Source organism: Harpegnathos saltator, unplaced genomic scaffold (genome assembly GCF_003227715.2).
Source record: "Harpegnathos saltator strain DR-91 unplaced genomic scaffold, Hsal_v8.6 scaffold180, whole genome shotgun sequence".
NCBI classification, from domain to species: domain Eukaryota; kingdom Metazoa; phylum Arthropoda; class Insecta; order Hymenoptera; family Formicidae; genus Harpegnathos; species Harpegnathos saltator.
The window spans coordinates 280,965-295,933 of record NW_020229962.1 but is presented as its reverse complement, the minus strand read 5'-3'; the positions used below and the strand labels follow the sequence as shown (position 1 = coordinate 295,933).

Here is a 14,969-nt window from a genome sequence, read left to right as displayed (position 1 = left end):
GTTTGGTCGGATCAGAAGGATGCAGGGTTGGGAAGTAACGCGTTACTTGTAACGCCGTTACTGGTCTCGTTACTTTTTTGAGTAACGATTAGGTAACGCCGTTACTTTTTGGTGTCAGTAACGAAAAAGTAACGGCGATACATTTTTTTTGTAACGAGTAACAAAACGTCCGTTACTTTAATCGTTACTTTTTAATTTTTATAAAATTAAACTTAATTGTATTAAATTTCTATGCATTTTTTGTTTTATGCTGAATTTAATGAGAACCAATAAAGATGGACTCACATATTGTCATCCATTGGCCGTAGCTATACAGAAAGGTTTAAAAGAAAGGTAAATTGGTGTAATTTGGTTAATACATATGTTCATCAAACAACATTCATCTGATCAAAAAGAAAAATCAATATGTTCATATTTAATTTTATTGATTTAACTTTAGGTTTTGTACACTCGAAAAAGAAGAATTGATAATTGCCAGCTGTTTGCATCCCAAATTGAGTTGGTTAGCTGAAGATAAATGAAAACTTGCGCAAACGTATTTAGAAGATTTATAAGGAATTCCTTCAATTAAAAATTTTTTGATGTCTGATAAGCACAACAATAACGATGACTTCTTTAATTTTAAATAGCAAACATTAAATGAGAAATCTGCCTATGATGAATGGCAAAGATTTTTAAAGTCAACAGGCACTAATGTCCAAATATTAAATTCATATCCACTAATTAAGAAACTTTTCATTAAGTACAATACTTAATAACATAAAATAATAAAAATATTTAAATATATATATACCATATATATATATATATGTATATATATATATATATATATATATTTCTAATCGTCTTATGTCCGATTTATATCTTGTCTTAGCATCTTTCTTATAATCCTGGATTTATAACAAAAAAAAGTAACGGAAAGTAACGAAATAAAATATCGTTACTTTCAAATAACGGTAACGCGTTATTTTTTGAGATCAGTAACGAGTAACGGTAACGAGTTACTTTTTACCGAAAGTAATGGTAACGGTAACGAGTTACTTTTAAAAAGTAACTTTCCCAACCCTGGAAGGGTGTGATTTATTATGAACTGCTAAAACCTGGCGAAACCGTTAATATATATTACCTAATAACCTAACCTAACCTAACAACAAATGATCGATTTGAATCAAGCTTTGTGTGAAAAACGACCAGAATATCAAAAAAGGCAACACAAAGTGGTTTTGCTTCATGATAATGCACCATCACACACAGCAAAACTGGTCAAGGAAACGATTGAGGCGTTTAGTTGGGAAATACTTTCGCATGCGGCTTACTCACCAGACTTGGCTCCGTCCGATTACTACTTATTTGCATCGATGGGACACGCACGCACTTGCTGAGCAGCGCTTCACTTCTTACGAAAATGTACGAAAATGGCTCGATGACTGGTTTGCCCCAAAAGAGCAATAGTTTTTCTGGCGTGGCATCCACAAATTGTCAGACAGGTGGGAAAAATGTATAGCCAGCGATGGGCAATACTTCGAATAAAATATTTTTTATCATTTTCATGCAATAAATATATATTTTCTATACCAAAATTCCGGTTTCATATTTACATACCTGGTATACAGCTATCGGTCATTCGCGTTTGGCGTATGTGTACTTCTTCTGTGGAAGCATCAGTCTCGTTAACACATCACTCAATAAGTTCGTAGGATGACTAATAAAACAACAACTTTTAGGCAAAATTTGACTTTATTCATCTACATAGTCTCCTTCAAGAGTGATACATTGATTCCAACGCTTCTCTAACATTTCGATGCCTTTTTTGTAGAACGATTTATCTTTGGCCTCAAAATAGGCTTCAGTTTCGGCAATTATTTCTTCATTGGAGCCAAATCTCTTTCCCTGGAGCATTCTTTGTAGGCCTGCAAACAGGTAGTAGTCGCTGGGAGCCAGATCCGGAGAATACGGTGGATGGGGGAAGCAATTGAAAGTGCAATTCGTGCAATTTTGCCATTGTTGCGAGCGACTTGTGACACGGTGCATTATCCTGGTGAAAGAGCACTTTTTTCTTCTTCATTTGGGGTCGTTTCTTCGCAATTTCTTCCTTCAAACGCACCAATAACGCCATATAATATTCGCTATTGATGGTTCTTCCTTTCTCAAGGTAATCAATGAGTAAAATACCTTGCGCATCCCAAAATACGGAGGCCAAAACCTTACTAGGTGACATTTGCGTGTTTGGTCGCTTTGGGCAGGTTTCGCCGGTTACTGTCCACTCAACTGACTGCCGATTTGATTCTGGAGTGTAGTGATGGATTCATGTTTCATCCGTTGTCACATACCGCATCAAAAAATCCTTTTTATTGCGCTGAAACAGCTCCAAACAGCCCGCTGAATCGTCGACGCGTTGCTTTCTTTTTTGATTAACTGTGAGCAAACGCGGTACTCACTTCGAACAGAGTTTCCTCATGGACAAATGTTCATGCAAAATGGTGAATACACTGCCTTCTATCTTTAAGCTGTCAGCTATCTCACGTAACTTCAATTTACGATCGGCCAAAACTATTTTGTGGACTTTTTTATGTTTTCTAGAATAACTGTCGAATTTGGGCGACCAGAGCGTTCAGCGTCATCGGTATTTATATGGCCGCCTTTAAAATCAGCAAACCACTTCTCTACCATTTGTCTCGATGGAGCAGAGTCCGAATAACACTTGTCAAGCCATTGCTTTGCTTGAACGGTATTTTTTCCCATTAAAAAGCAATGCTTTATTAACACACGAAACTCAGATTTTTCCATTGTTTTCAAAATTAAAACAGTAAAAGTAGCGTCACTAAAACCACTGTAACTTGTGAACTAAACGTCCGATTGTCATGAAATTTAGACACATATCATTTGAAGGTCAGTACTTTCTAAAAATCATATGGATTTGTCAATAGTAGCGCCATCTATATGTCATCCTATGAACTTATTGAGTGATGTGTTATTTTATAGCCACACCTCGTATAAGAAATCAGCTGGGGCGTCACATTATCATTAAAATTGTTTCCTCGTTTAATAATCACTTTAAAATATATATGTTTATGCGTTATATATATATGTGTGTATGCGTATATATATAAAATATATATATGTATTAAACACGTAAACATATATATTTTAAAGTGATTATTAAACGAGGAAACAATTTTAATGATAATGTGGCGCCGTAGCTGATTTCTTATACGGCGACGGTCTTGAATGAATCGCGATCGTCGCCTCGGCTGCTAAGCGCGGAGCGGAGCGAGGGGCACGATAGGCGTCACCTACTGAATTTCGCTCGAAATGTGCAGATCGTGTCCAGCTCTGATCTATAATATTCTTTCCCCATTAATCTATCTAGTTATATTTAATATATCTAGTTATATTTAATATATCTAGTTATATATAATATATCTAGTTTAATTTTTAGTATATTAGCAGTTAGTATTTCTTGTAGAAATCAATTTTCTTCATGGTTACGTCATTGTGACTTTACATAAGGCTGCATATAATCTAGCTTTAAATCGCTCACACAGCAGCAACAGTATTCCGTGAACTCTTGACTAAGTTACATCGTAGTGAAAGTGACAAGAAGACAGTTTGCAACACTTAGAAGTTTGACATACGTAAGTTAGTATCAGTTAGTTATTATGTTATTATGTTATGTTTATCAAAAGTATTGTTTTTACGATCGAGATGTCGTCTATCCGAATATTCGTCTCAATATTGACGAGCTGTTTCTCTAGCATTATTATCAGCCACATATTAAATGTCAATAACGTGTCAATTATTTTTAAGGCGAATAATCCGCTTTGTCGATAATGACACAATTAATGAAAGGAAATAAAATTAATTTACTTAGGTAACTAAACGTATCGATTAAATCGTCGCAATAAGAGCCAACTCCAGTAGATTTTAATTTAAAAAACAAACGCCTGGATGACAGACTGGCGACTAATAAAAGTGTTTTGTAGTAGTAGTTTACATTCAAAGAAAGTGCATTGATAGCTCCTTTATTTCGTAAAGTTAAGCTCCGGCGATCCTTCGAATACTTAACACACACCCACACACATACAAATGAGTTTAATGCTCGTAAGAATTATAATTTTAAACTCAAATATCTTGGAAACTATTTTAATTATTGATTTTGTAAAAAATTATTAAGATATCAAATACATTAATTTATTTAAATAAATCCAGAAGTACGATAAAAAAATAGTTATCATTTTAAAAAAGTAAAATTGACTTTAATCCGACCTAAAATTATGATTCTTTATTCTTTGAACCTAAATATCTCAAAAATTATTAGTTTTGCAAAAGAATACGAAGATACAAAGAAATATTCAATAGAAATATTCAATAGAATAAAAAGAATGTCCAATCAAAAAATGATAAAAAATAGATGCTGTTATTTGAAAAGGTAAAGTTCATCTTGAAATGATCTTGAACAATCTCAGATAGGAAAATGTTATTATTTTTGTGCTCAGATTGCATTTACATATTGACGTAATATAATTTCAAAAATACATACAGATGTGTGCGTATATGTTGCTCAGATATTAGTCATGTCATGATGTCAGAAAATATCTTATTTTATATATCTTATCCTATTATTATTTTAAAGTGACATATTTAACCCTTTGAGGCATATTTGAGGTGTATTTTTCAGAAAATCCGAATCACATGAAAATTTACATACGGGGGTTTCTGGGGTTGCCGATGACGAATCCGTTATCGGATTTTCGAAATTCAAGATGGCGGATCCAAGATGGCGCACGCAAAAATGAAAAATCGCGATAATTTCGGTGACATCCGTGATTCGTAATCAACGACCTTGAAAGCTAGCCAAAGTACAATTTCAGCTAATCATAAAAATTTTATGATCCGCCATCTTGGAAAATAAATTTTAGAATTTGGACCTCAGATTCTGTAAAAATGTGTATTTTTCACACTTTGTTTATTTATCATAAATAGACAACTTATGCAAAACACTTTTCAACCTTTGATGTATATTCCCATGTCATATCATAAAGAAGCAAAAAATCGCAAAAAACCCGACAAAAATCCCTCAAATATAAAATATTTCATGAAAATGTGAGAATAAATAGGTGGTAAGTATATTTACTACTATGCCTCAAAGGGTTAATACATGATTTTGTGCTCAAATAAAGGTCAAAGCATTAAATTTTTTTTATAAAAATTGTGTTTTTTACTATTACTATTTTTCCATGAATGTGAAGAGACAATGTGAAATAGAATGTGTTCCAAATATATTTTATTTTACTTTGGTATATGTGAGTAGTAAATAATATCATACAGGACCACATAAAATTAGCTTGTACATAGCAGTTTAATCCTCTAAAAATTACAAAAATTTTTGAGTTTTTTTAATCGAAATACATATCGTTCATTTACTGCAACAATAACCACTCAAAAATAATGATTTTGTCGAAAACGATTATCCGTAAATTTTAGATTATCAGTCCCCAGTTACCAATAAATTTTAGATATCAAAACTACAAAGAAAATTGTTTTTTCTATATTAATAAATAAAAACGACAAAAATTTGAATTATATGATTATTGCAGTAAATAAGCGACATATTATTATTACAGATATCACAGCATCATATTTTGAGAAAGTAAATATTTTGGGAAAGTAAACTTAAACAATAAGTTTATTTTAGACAAAAATGTAAAATGTACTATTTCTATAATAAAATAAAAGTTGCTAGATTTTTTATATTACTCTTCCACAGTATAAACATGTATAGTAAAGAAATATAAAGCACTATAGAAACAAAAAATTTATAAAATTTTAACAATAATCCAAGATGACATCAAATAACGACGTCTTAATAATGTCCGTAAGGTCAGTAAGACATCATTAAAACATCATCCTGTAACATAATATAAAATTTCTATAATAACGTGAGAATATCAATCTTTAGTTATCAAGTTAATAATATAATTAAAAAATTGATATAAGTAAAGTTTGATATAAAAATAAAAAATTGATTAACTTTCATTAGAATCATCTGAGAAAAGAAGATCACAAGCCTCGTAGTTAACAGAATTGTCAGTCTTCGAACTATTATCTGAATTATCTTATCTTCAATATCATCTTCAATATTATTTGTTGTTCTTGTAGGTACTTTTTCTTTTTAATTATGTTTCACATCAATAGTGTAGCGCTATTTTACTGTTCGAAGTACCTTCATAATCTCACTTTTAAACTCAGCAAGATTTTTTAGTCCTTCAAAAGTCTGGCATTCTTCTGCTGCAACTAAAAAAATGTAAAATCATAATAAAAGTATTTACAAATATTTAATACTAAGTAGAAAATAAATTTTATTTTGAAATGTAATTAATTAATTCACTTGGATAAATGTAAATGTAAATAATATAAGTCTTATAAATATAATATGTATGTATGTATGTATGTATGTATGTATATTCTTTATTGCCTCCCTTTGGGATTACAATTCTTAACCTAATTCTTAACCTTTACATTTTCTCTATCTTTCTTATCTCTTATATTCTAATCGCTTGAGAGAGAGAGAGAGCTCCACACACACACACACCTCACTCTTCTCCATTCTCTCCCCCTCTCTCACTCTCCACTCTTTTCCTCTCATTCCATGACCTCCGTTTCCGGTACCCCTTCTATCTCCCTCCTTCCTCGTCTCCCTCCCTCCTCTTTCCCCCTCCTCCTCCTCCTCTCCTCCCCACCATTTTTCTACTTCCTTCATCCACTTCTCCCCTTTTCCCTCCTCTCCCAGTACCTCCCTCTCCATCTCCTGCCATCCCCTTTCTTCCCCCCATCCTGCACATTCCTCCCATATATACTTCCATGTTTCTTCCCTTCTCCCACACATCTTGCATCTCTTCTTTTCCTCCTCCTCCCAATACCTTCCTCCTCTTAGCTCACATCCTAGCCTAAATCTCGCTATCCTCCTCCATCTTTTCTCTCCCCACCCCATTTTCAGATATCCCGGTACTCCCCTCCCTTTCACCCTTCCGTATCCCTCATTGTGTCCTGATTCTCTTATCCTTTCCCATCTCTCCTCCTCCTGCTTTCTTCTTTCTCTACTCTTTATTTCCTCTCCCCTTATCCCCTCTCCCTTTTCCCTCCTTTCCCCTATCTCGTCTATTTTCCACCCCCCATCTTCAAAGAACCTTCTCCTCTCCTCTTCCCATTTCCCCACTTCTTTTCCTCTCCTTGCCCTATTCCTCATCTCCATCCAGCACCTTCTTGCTATCTCTCCTTTCCTTTCCTCCAGTCTCTTCTCATATCCCCATGCTCTCATTTCTGCTCTGCTTCTCATTAATTCCCTCTGCATCTCCTCTCTTATTATATACCCTGGGGTCCATCTCTCTACCCCCAATATTCATCTTAAATATCTTTCCTGTAGCTCCTCTATCCCTCTCCTCTCTTTCCATCCTCATATCTCTACCCCGTAGCTTATCACCGACCACACCAATTTGTCGAACAGCCATATCCTCCTACCCCAGTCCTTTCCAAACCTCCTCTTTCCTATCCCCCATACTTGTCTCATTACCTTCGCTTCTTTCTTTACCTTATCCTTGATCTGCTCCTCTTGCCCCCCGTTCCTTCTCATTATGTATTCTAAATATTTATATTCCTTTACTTCCTCTATCCTCTTCCCCTTCCATCTCCAATCCACTTTCTTCCATTTTCCACCACTTTTCCTGCACCTCATTATTTTCGTCTTTTCTATATTTATTTCCAGTCCCTTCTTTCCTAAGTATCCCTCCAGTTTCCCCATCATTCCCTTCATCCCCTCCTCATCCTCTGTCAATACCGCCAGATCATCCGCATATGCCAATGTGTATACCCTCTCTTCCCCCAGCCTTACCCCTCCCCAGCCTCCCTTCCTCAGTTCCTCATCTATATCCGCAATTAATAATGTAAATAATATTGGACTTAGCGGGCATCCTTGCCTCACCCCTCTCCCTGTCCAGAATCTCTCTCCCTCTCTCCCCCCCACTTTCACTCTATTCCTTGTCTCCGCTAACACCTCCTCACATCTCCTTATCAGCCCTTCTCTCACTCCCTTTTCCCTCATTGCTCTTCCTAATATCCCCCTATCCACTGCATCAAATGCCGCCACAAACAGTATTGTCATTCTTTTCTCTCTCCTTTCCACCTGCCTGTTTCTTAGATAGTTTAATGCATACACATTATCTATCGTCCCCCTTCCCTTTCTGAATCCCGCCTGACTCTCTGGCAAAATCCTTTTCCTTTCCACTTCCTTTCTCATTCTCTCCGCTAGCACCGCCGTGTACACTTTGTACGCTGTTTGCGTCAGCGTCACCCCTCTATATTCCTCCACCCTTTTTCCCTCCCCTTTCTTCATTATCGGCACTACCATTCCCTCACTCCATTCCTCCGGCCACCCCTCCCCCTTCCACACCCTTTCACATATCTCCCCCAACTATCTTTGTACCTCCTGCCCCACGTACTTCCACACCTCACTTGGAATTCCGTCTCCTCCTACCGCTTTCCCATCTTTTAATCTCTTTATCACTCTCCTTATCTCCTCTTGCTCCAGTCTTTCTTCCCTATCCTCCTTCCCTACTCTATTTATATCCCTCCTTATCCTTCCCTTCGCTCCTCCAATATTCTCCTGAAATACTCCTCCCACTTATAAATATAATATAATAATATAATTTATAGAAATATAATTTATGAATAAATATTCATTTAATGCTATATAAAACAAAGAAATGAATTGAAATATAATTAAACTTATGAAAAAATATTTTAACAATTTTTGTATTATAAAATAGTATGGAATTAGTTGTACGACCCCGAATAAGTAAATTTCGATGTTAACTCATCGGTCATCGTTTCTTTTTGAAAACGATTTAAGGTCTCTCAACTTAATACCTCCAATGAATTGTAAAAATAATTTCTACAAATATATAATAAATATATTAAAATCAATAAAAATATTGTTTTAATTATTGAATAATAGATAAACTTACTAAAATATTTACACGATCTGTATCACTTTGGCTTCGAAACCTTTTGAGCTGGCAACAACGCTTTCGCACGAACATAAAGAGATTATTGTGAGTCCTTGGAACTACCAGGCTCTCCTTTCTATCTTTGAAGTATAAACGATTACGTCAGAGTCTAAGAACTACCGCAACTGCCCGGCGTCCCGCCTCGCCGGCGAGAATCGAGTTTATGGCCCCCGACCAGCTGCGCTGTCGTTTCATACCTGCCGTTTCTAAAATATTTCAGATACGACCATAACACTTCAGGATATTATTCTACAGATGTTAAACTGTCAAAAAGTGCAAAAAAAAATTCGATTTTTTCAAACCGTCACGCTAGGTAAGCCCCTTAAATGATATATTAGATAATACACTTCTTTTCTGAAAACAAAATTATTGCGTTGTTTATTACACTACAGATTTTTTGATAGTTCTTCGTATTAAATTTCTAAACGGGAAGAAAATTCAATAAAAAAAGAAACCATCGATCAAGAGCTCAAAGGTAAAATTCATTGATTTCAGTGAAAACATGATGGATGTTAGCGATACCATTAAAGGTATACCTAAGGACTTTAATGATGGTGAGAAAAATATCACTGATGATAAATATTCAAAGAAAATTCACGATCTACATGACAATATTGAATTTCCGAGTGATTTTGATGCTTGGACTGTGCAAGAACAACGTGACTGGGTGTATAACAATATGACAGAACTTTATTCATATATACCGGAGAGTTTACAATGTATAATCTCAGGTATTTTCCGCCCAGTCGATTTCCATCGATCACAGGAAAAGTTGCCTGAATGGATGGATATGGATAAATATCGGAGAGGGCAAAAGTTTGTGCGCGACCATTATTGTTCGTTTGTCTTCAGCATACTGCTGGGAACCGTGTACGGTTTAACTTTCAATGATGGTTTAAAACCACTTATCATATCGAGAAAAAGTATCACTCCGTATTTAGCATTTAAAAGGTATGTTTCTAAAATATAAAGTATAGCTTCTTATAATTTATGACTTTGGCGATAAAATATTATTGAAAAATATATGAATGGAATTAGGAATTCCTAGGATCTAGGATCCTAGGAATTCTAATTAGCAGTGATCTGACTGTGAATTATTCAGAAATAATTCGTCCGGCAACTATATACACAGCAAGGAAAAAGCACGGAAAACTTGAATAACTTTGAAGGGTCAAGTTTCCAAGAAAAATATTTTAGATAAAAGTTTCAGTATTCTAAATGATGAACTGCATAGTGCCCTTGAACTTGTCCATGGGGTCAATTTTCAAGGTCGTTTGAGGATCAGCTCTTCACATTTTCAAATGGAAACTCCAGTTTTTTATTACATTCTCTTTTTCTACCAATGAATTTGAACAACTTTTGTCTAAAACATTTTTTATTTGGCTAATATTTTTTGAAATATTTAAGGAAAACTTGATAACTTTTTCAATATTTAACTTACGACTTTCTTAGTTTTTTATTTAATGTATATTTATAACTCAAGAATATATTGTTACAATAGCGCCCGGACTTTTGTTAACTTACTGACTTTTGGAAATTTCAAAATCATCAAATTAATAAAAATCGGAGCGCTATTGTAACAATATATTCTTCAAACCAAATAGAGTCTAGTACCACTTTTTCTTCTGACAAATAATTAGTGAGATATCGTAAGTTAAATATTGAAAAAGTTATCAAGTTTTCCTTAAGTATCTCAAAAATATTAGGCAAATAAAAAATGTTCTAGATAAAAGTTGTTTAAATTAATTGATAGAAAAGGACGGTGTAATAGAAAATTGGGGTTTCCATTTGAAAATTTTGAGTTGACCTTCAAATGACCTTGAAAATCGACTCCAAGTCAAGTTCAAGGTCACCATCAAGTTCATCACTTAGAATACTGAAACTTTTGTTTAAGATATTTTTCTTGAAAACTTGACCCTTCATAGTTATTCAGATGTTCCGATACTTATTCCTCATCCTGTATGAAGTTTGTTAAGGAACAAGATAGAGGTCTTATTTGAATTATAAGGACATATTTCCTTAGATGTAAATATAGATGCCATATATCTAACGAACAAGTTGCTCTAGATTTCTCGATACTGCAATGCGGATATTTACATGGTACGAAGGAGAACCTTGGGTCAAAGGAACGAAGGCCTACAAAGCCATGCAAATTGCACGTATCAAGCACATGAATATAACCACGAAGATATCCCGAATGAATAAGGAACAAGTAAATGCTGCGATCAAGATCGCGTATACGTTGTATCCGGAGGACGAATTATTTCTGAAGGATATGGCCTCGATATATCCGTCTGAGAATCCGGAGCGACATCGTAACAAAGTTTTGGAAACATCCGAACTCACAATAAAAGCTTTAAATAATACGACAGTGACAGTCGCACAGGGTAGCTTCATTCTTTTGTCCATAATATATCCGCAGAATACCGGACTACACAATGCAACCGATGAGGATCTAGAGGCTTTCTGTCATATGTGGAAGTGCTATGGATATTTTCTCGGAGCGGAAGACGAGTATGTAATAATATCATTCATATCTCGCTGATAAATAGTAAATTGGCTATACACGCGAGTCGAGAATTGAATAAAATTTATTTTGAGAATTTTTTTACAACTAATTTTGACAACTAATTTTTACAACTAACCGAGAAAAAGTGATAGAAACAAACTTCCTTGATATTTCGATGTCATGAATGCATCAGTGAAACCATATTTTGTCACCACGTGACGAATATCTTCCTATTACTAAAACTTATAAAAAATATTTTATCGTTTGAAACTGTTTTATAATAAATCAAATATATTCTTGCTGTTTTATTCAAACAGAATGTTTTGTTATTGTGTTAGATGAGCTTTATTTCTATACGAGAGTTATTATACTGAAATTCGGACTGCTTGCATAGTGACTTATGTCTTCTTTATTTAGCGTATTATAATCAATTTTTTAAGATTATGATTTACTTTCCTTATAATAACTTCACTTTTCTTTTCCTTCTTCTAAGAATTAATTTATATCTAGACATATAAATTTAGCTATCGCCTATGCATTGTTATTTAGTTTTAGTTTTAGTTTTACTGTTATTTAGCTGTTAGTTTTTTAGCCTTACAATCATGCAAGTGTATTATTACTTTATTAATTGTATATAACATATAAGTAAATAATTCACCATGCTGAAGCGAAGAAAATATAGTTATCAAAGCATTACAGCGAATTTCAAGAATCATTCTCGTTTTCAATCGAATGTCGTAAGGAACGTGTATTAAAACCAGTTAGAATTTGCTCAAGGATGTTTATCATTATCATTCTAGAAAGTGGCAAGGCATACATGCTTAGCAATGCATACATGCCAGCGAGTAGAGTTTCCAGTAGTTAGAACTATATAGAACTATATCCTACATTCCGCTCACTACATGTTCGACTTACAATTTAGCTGCAAAACTCAATGTGACACCCGAATATCTCGTCAATCGAACTTCAATCTATCTCTGTCCGTTAAAGCTTACTTACAGATAATGCTTTAACTGTTCTTCAGCTTCATGCTTTAACTTCCTCAAACGTAATATATTATGTTAAACATAATCCACTAGGTACAACTTTTGTCGTGGCAGCTTGGGGGAGATAAAACAGCGCTTATGGGATTTGAGAAATTGGATTATGATTAATTTTACAGACGTCACACCCGAATGGATGTACATGATCAGATGTATTACCGAATCTATTAATTATTACCCTTGGTTTTACATGCCTTGTAAGGCAATAACATTATTCTACATAGAAGCATTAAATCTCAAAATGCCTAACTTCTATGCGTCATTCAATTATAGCGAATGGATCATGTATAAAATATTTACGTAAGTAATGTGTATTTTACATATATTTTAGCTCCATGTGTTTTACTATGCACATAGTAATAATTAGTATTATTAAGTATTATTAAGTATTAATTCGTTGATATGAACCAAATCAATATACAGTATGTCCCATTCTAAACAGTCGATCCGAATATCTCGAAAACTGAGCAGGTAGACAAAAATGTTTCAGATAAAAGTTGTATGATTTCAAGGGGGACATAAAACAACTATATCGATTTGTTTGCAGATGGCGCAATTTTCGAAATATTCACTGATCATTACTTTTCTTAAATGCAAATCCGAATTTTTTATTATATCATCTTTTCTATCAATTAATTTATACAACTTTTGTCTAAAATATTTTTTTATTTGCCTAATATTTTTTGAGATATTTAAGGCAAACTTGGTAACTTTTTCAATATTTAACTTACAATATCTCGATACTTGTCGGAAGAAAAAATGGCACTAGACTTTTTTATTCCACTTGGTTAGGTTCTCAAAAATATATTGTTACAATAACGCCCTGACTTTTGTTAATTTGATAATTTAGAAATTACCAAAGGTCGATGAGTTAACAAAAGTCGGAGCATTATTGTAACAATATATTTTCTTGAGACTGAATAGAATAAAAGAGTGTAGTACTATTTTCCCTTCGACAAATAGTTAGCGAAACATCGTAAGTTGAATATTGAAAAAATTACCAGTTTTCTTAAATATCTCAAAAATATTAGGCAAATAAAGAAAAGTTTCAGACAAAAGTTGTTCAAACGTTTCAGACAAAAGTTGTTCAAATTAATTGGTAGAAAAAGATGATATAATAAAATTATTGGGATTTTCATTTAAGAAAAATAATTATCAAAGAATATTTCTAAAGTGGCGCCATCTATAAATAAAATAAATCGATATAATCGTTTTATGTCTCCCTTGAAACCATATAACTTTTGTCTATCGGGCTCAGTTTTCGAGATATACGGACCAACTGTTTAGTATACCGTGTACGAGTAAGTGGAATATTATTTTTATTTTGCATATTTTGTAATTTATATTACTTTAATTTTAGATTTTTCGTCCGTCATTTGTTAAAATTCTCAATTGTGAGAACAGTTGCCAATCAATTCATACGTAAAATGCTTGACAGAGCAGTAAATTTAAAGCCGGAGGAATTAGCAAAGCTGCAAGAAAAATCAAAACCATATCTGGATTTTGTTACTCAATCATAATATATACTTTATATATTATGCGTCGTTTATTCTTTTTCATATATATTTTATATATATTTTTCATATATATTTTTCATATACAGGGGGGTGATGTTGACACAGACAGCATATAAGGTATATACGGCGGTACTGACGAAGAGGTTGAGGGAGGAGGTGGAGAGGAAGAGGATTCTGCCGGAGAGTCCGGCAGGATTTAGGAGGGGAAGGGGGACAATGGACAACATATATATGCTGAATTTTTTGATAAACAGACAGGTAGAGAGGAGAGAGAGGAGGTTGGTAATATTGTTTGTGGACCTGAAGGCAGCGTTTGACTCAGTGAGATAGAGAGATATTGAGAAAAGTGATGAGGGAAAGGGAGTAAGGGAAGGATTGGTGAGAAGATGCGAGGAGGTATGAGAGGAGACAAAGAGCAGAGTGAGAGTAGAGGGGAGAAAGGGAAAAAGTTTTTGGACAAAAAGGGGAGTGAGACAAGAGTGCCCGTTGAGTCCGCTGCTATTCACGATATTAATAGCGGACATAGAGGAACAGTTAAAGAGCGGGGAATGGGGAGGGGTGAGACTGGAGGAGGGGAAGGTGTATACGTTGGCGTATGCGGATGATTTGGCGTTATTGGCGGAAGATGAGGAGGGGATGAAGGGAATGATGGCGAGGTTAGAAAAGTATATGGAAGGGAAGGGGTTGGAGATAAATATAGAAAAGACGAAAATAATGAGATGTAGGAAGAGTGGAGGGAAGTGGAGGAAGATAGATTGGAGATGGAAAGGGAAGAGAGTGGAGGAGGTGAAAGAATATAAATATCTACGGTATGTGATGACAAGAAATGGAGGACAGG

At 34.4% G+C, this 14,969-nt stretch overlaps 1 protein-coding gene across 4 annotated transcripts; it reads left to right on the top strand.

The window, feature by feature from the left end:
- Positions 1 to 3,170: 3,170 nt before the first annotated feature.
- LOC105190097 (uncharacterized) lies at positions 3,171 to 14,149 on the top strand. Of its 4 annotated transcripts, XM_025297589.1 has the most exons (6): positions 3,171 to 3,635; positions 9,283 to 9,375; positions 9,558 to 10,013; positions 11,130 to 11,576; positions 12,651 to 12,914; positions 13,975 to 14,146. In XM_025297589.1, the coding sequence occupies exons 3-6, from the start codon at positions 9,565 to 9,567 to the stop codon at positions 14,132 to 14,134; spliced, it is 1,320 nt and encodes a 439-aa protein (XP_025153374.1). In that variant the 5' UTR covers positions 3,171 to 3,635; positions 9,283 to 9,375; positions 9,558 to 9,564; the 3' UTR covers positions 14,135 to 14,146. The 4 variants fall into 4 exon arrangements, with proteins under 4 accessions (XP_025153374.1, XP_025153375.1, XP_025153377.1 ...); XM_025297590.1 differs by lacking the exon at positions 9,283 to 9,375 and having other exon boundaries at positions 13,975 to 14,149; XM_025297592.1 differs by lacking the exon at positions 9,283 to 9,375 and having other exon boundaries at positions 3,171 to 3,639.
- Positions 14,150 to 14,969: the final 820 nt, after the last annotated feature.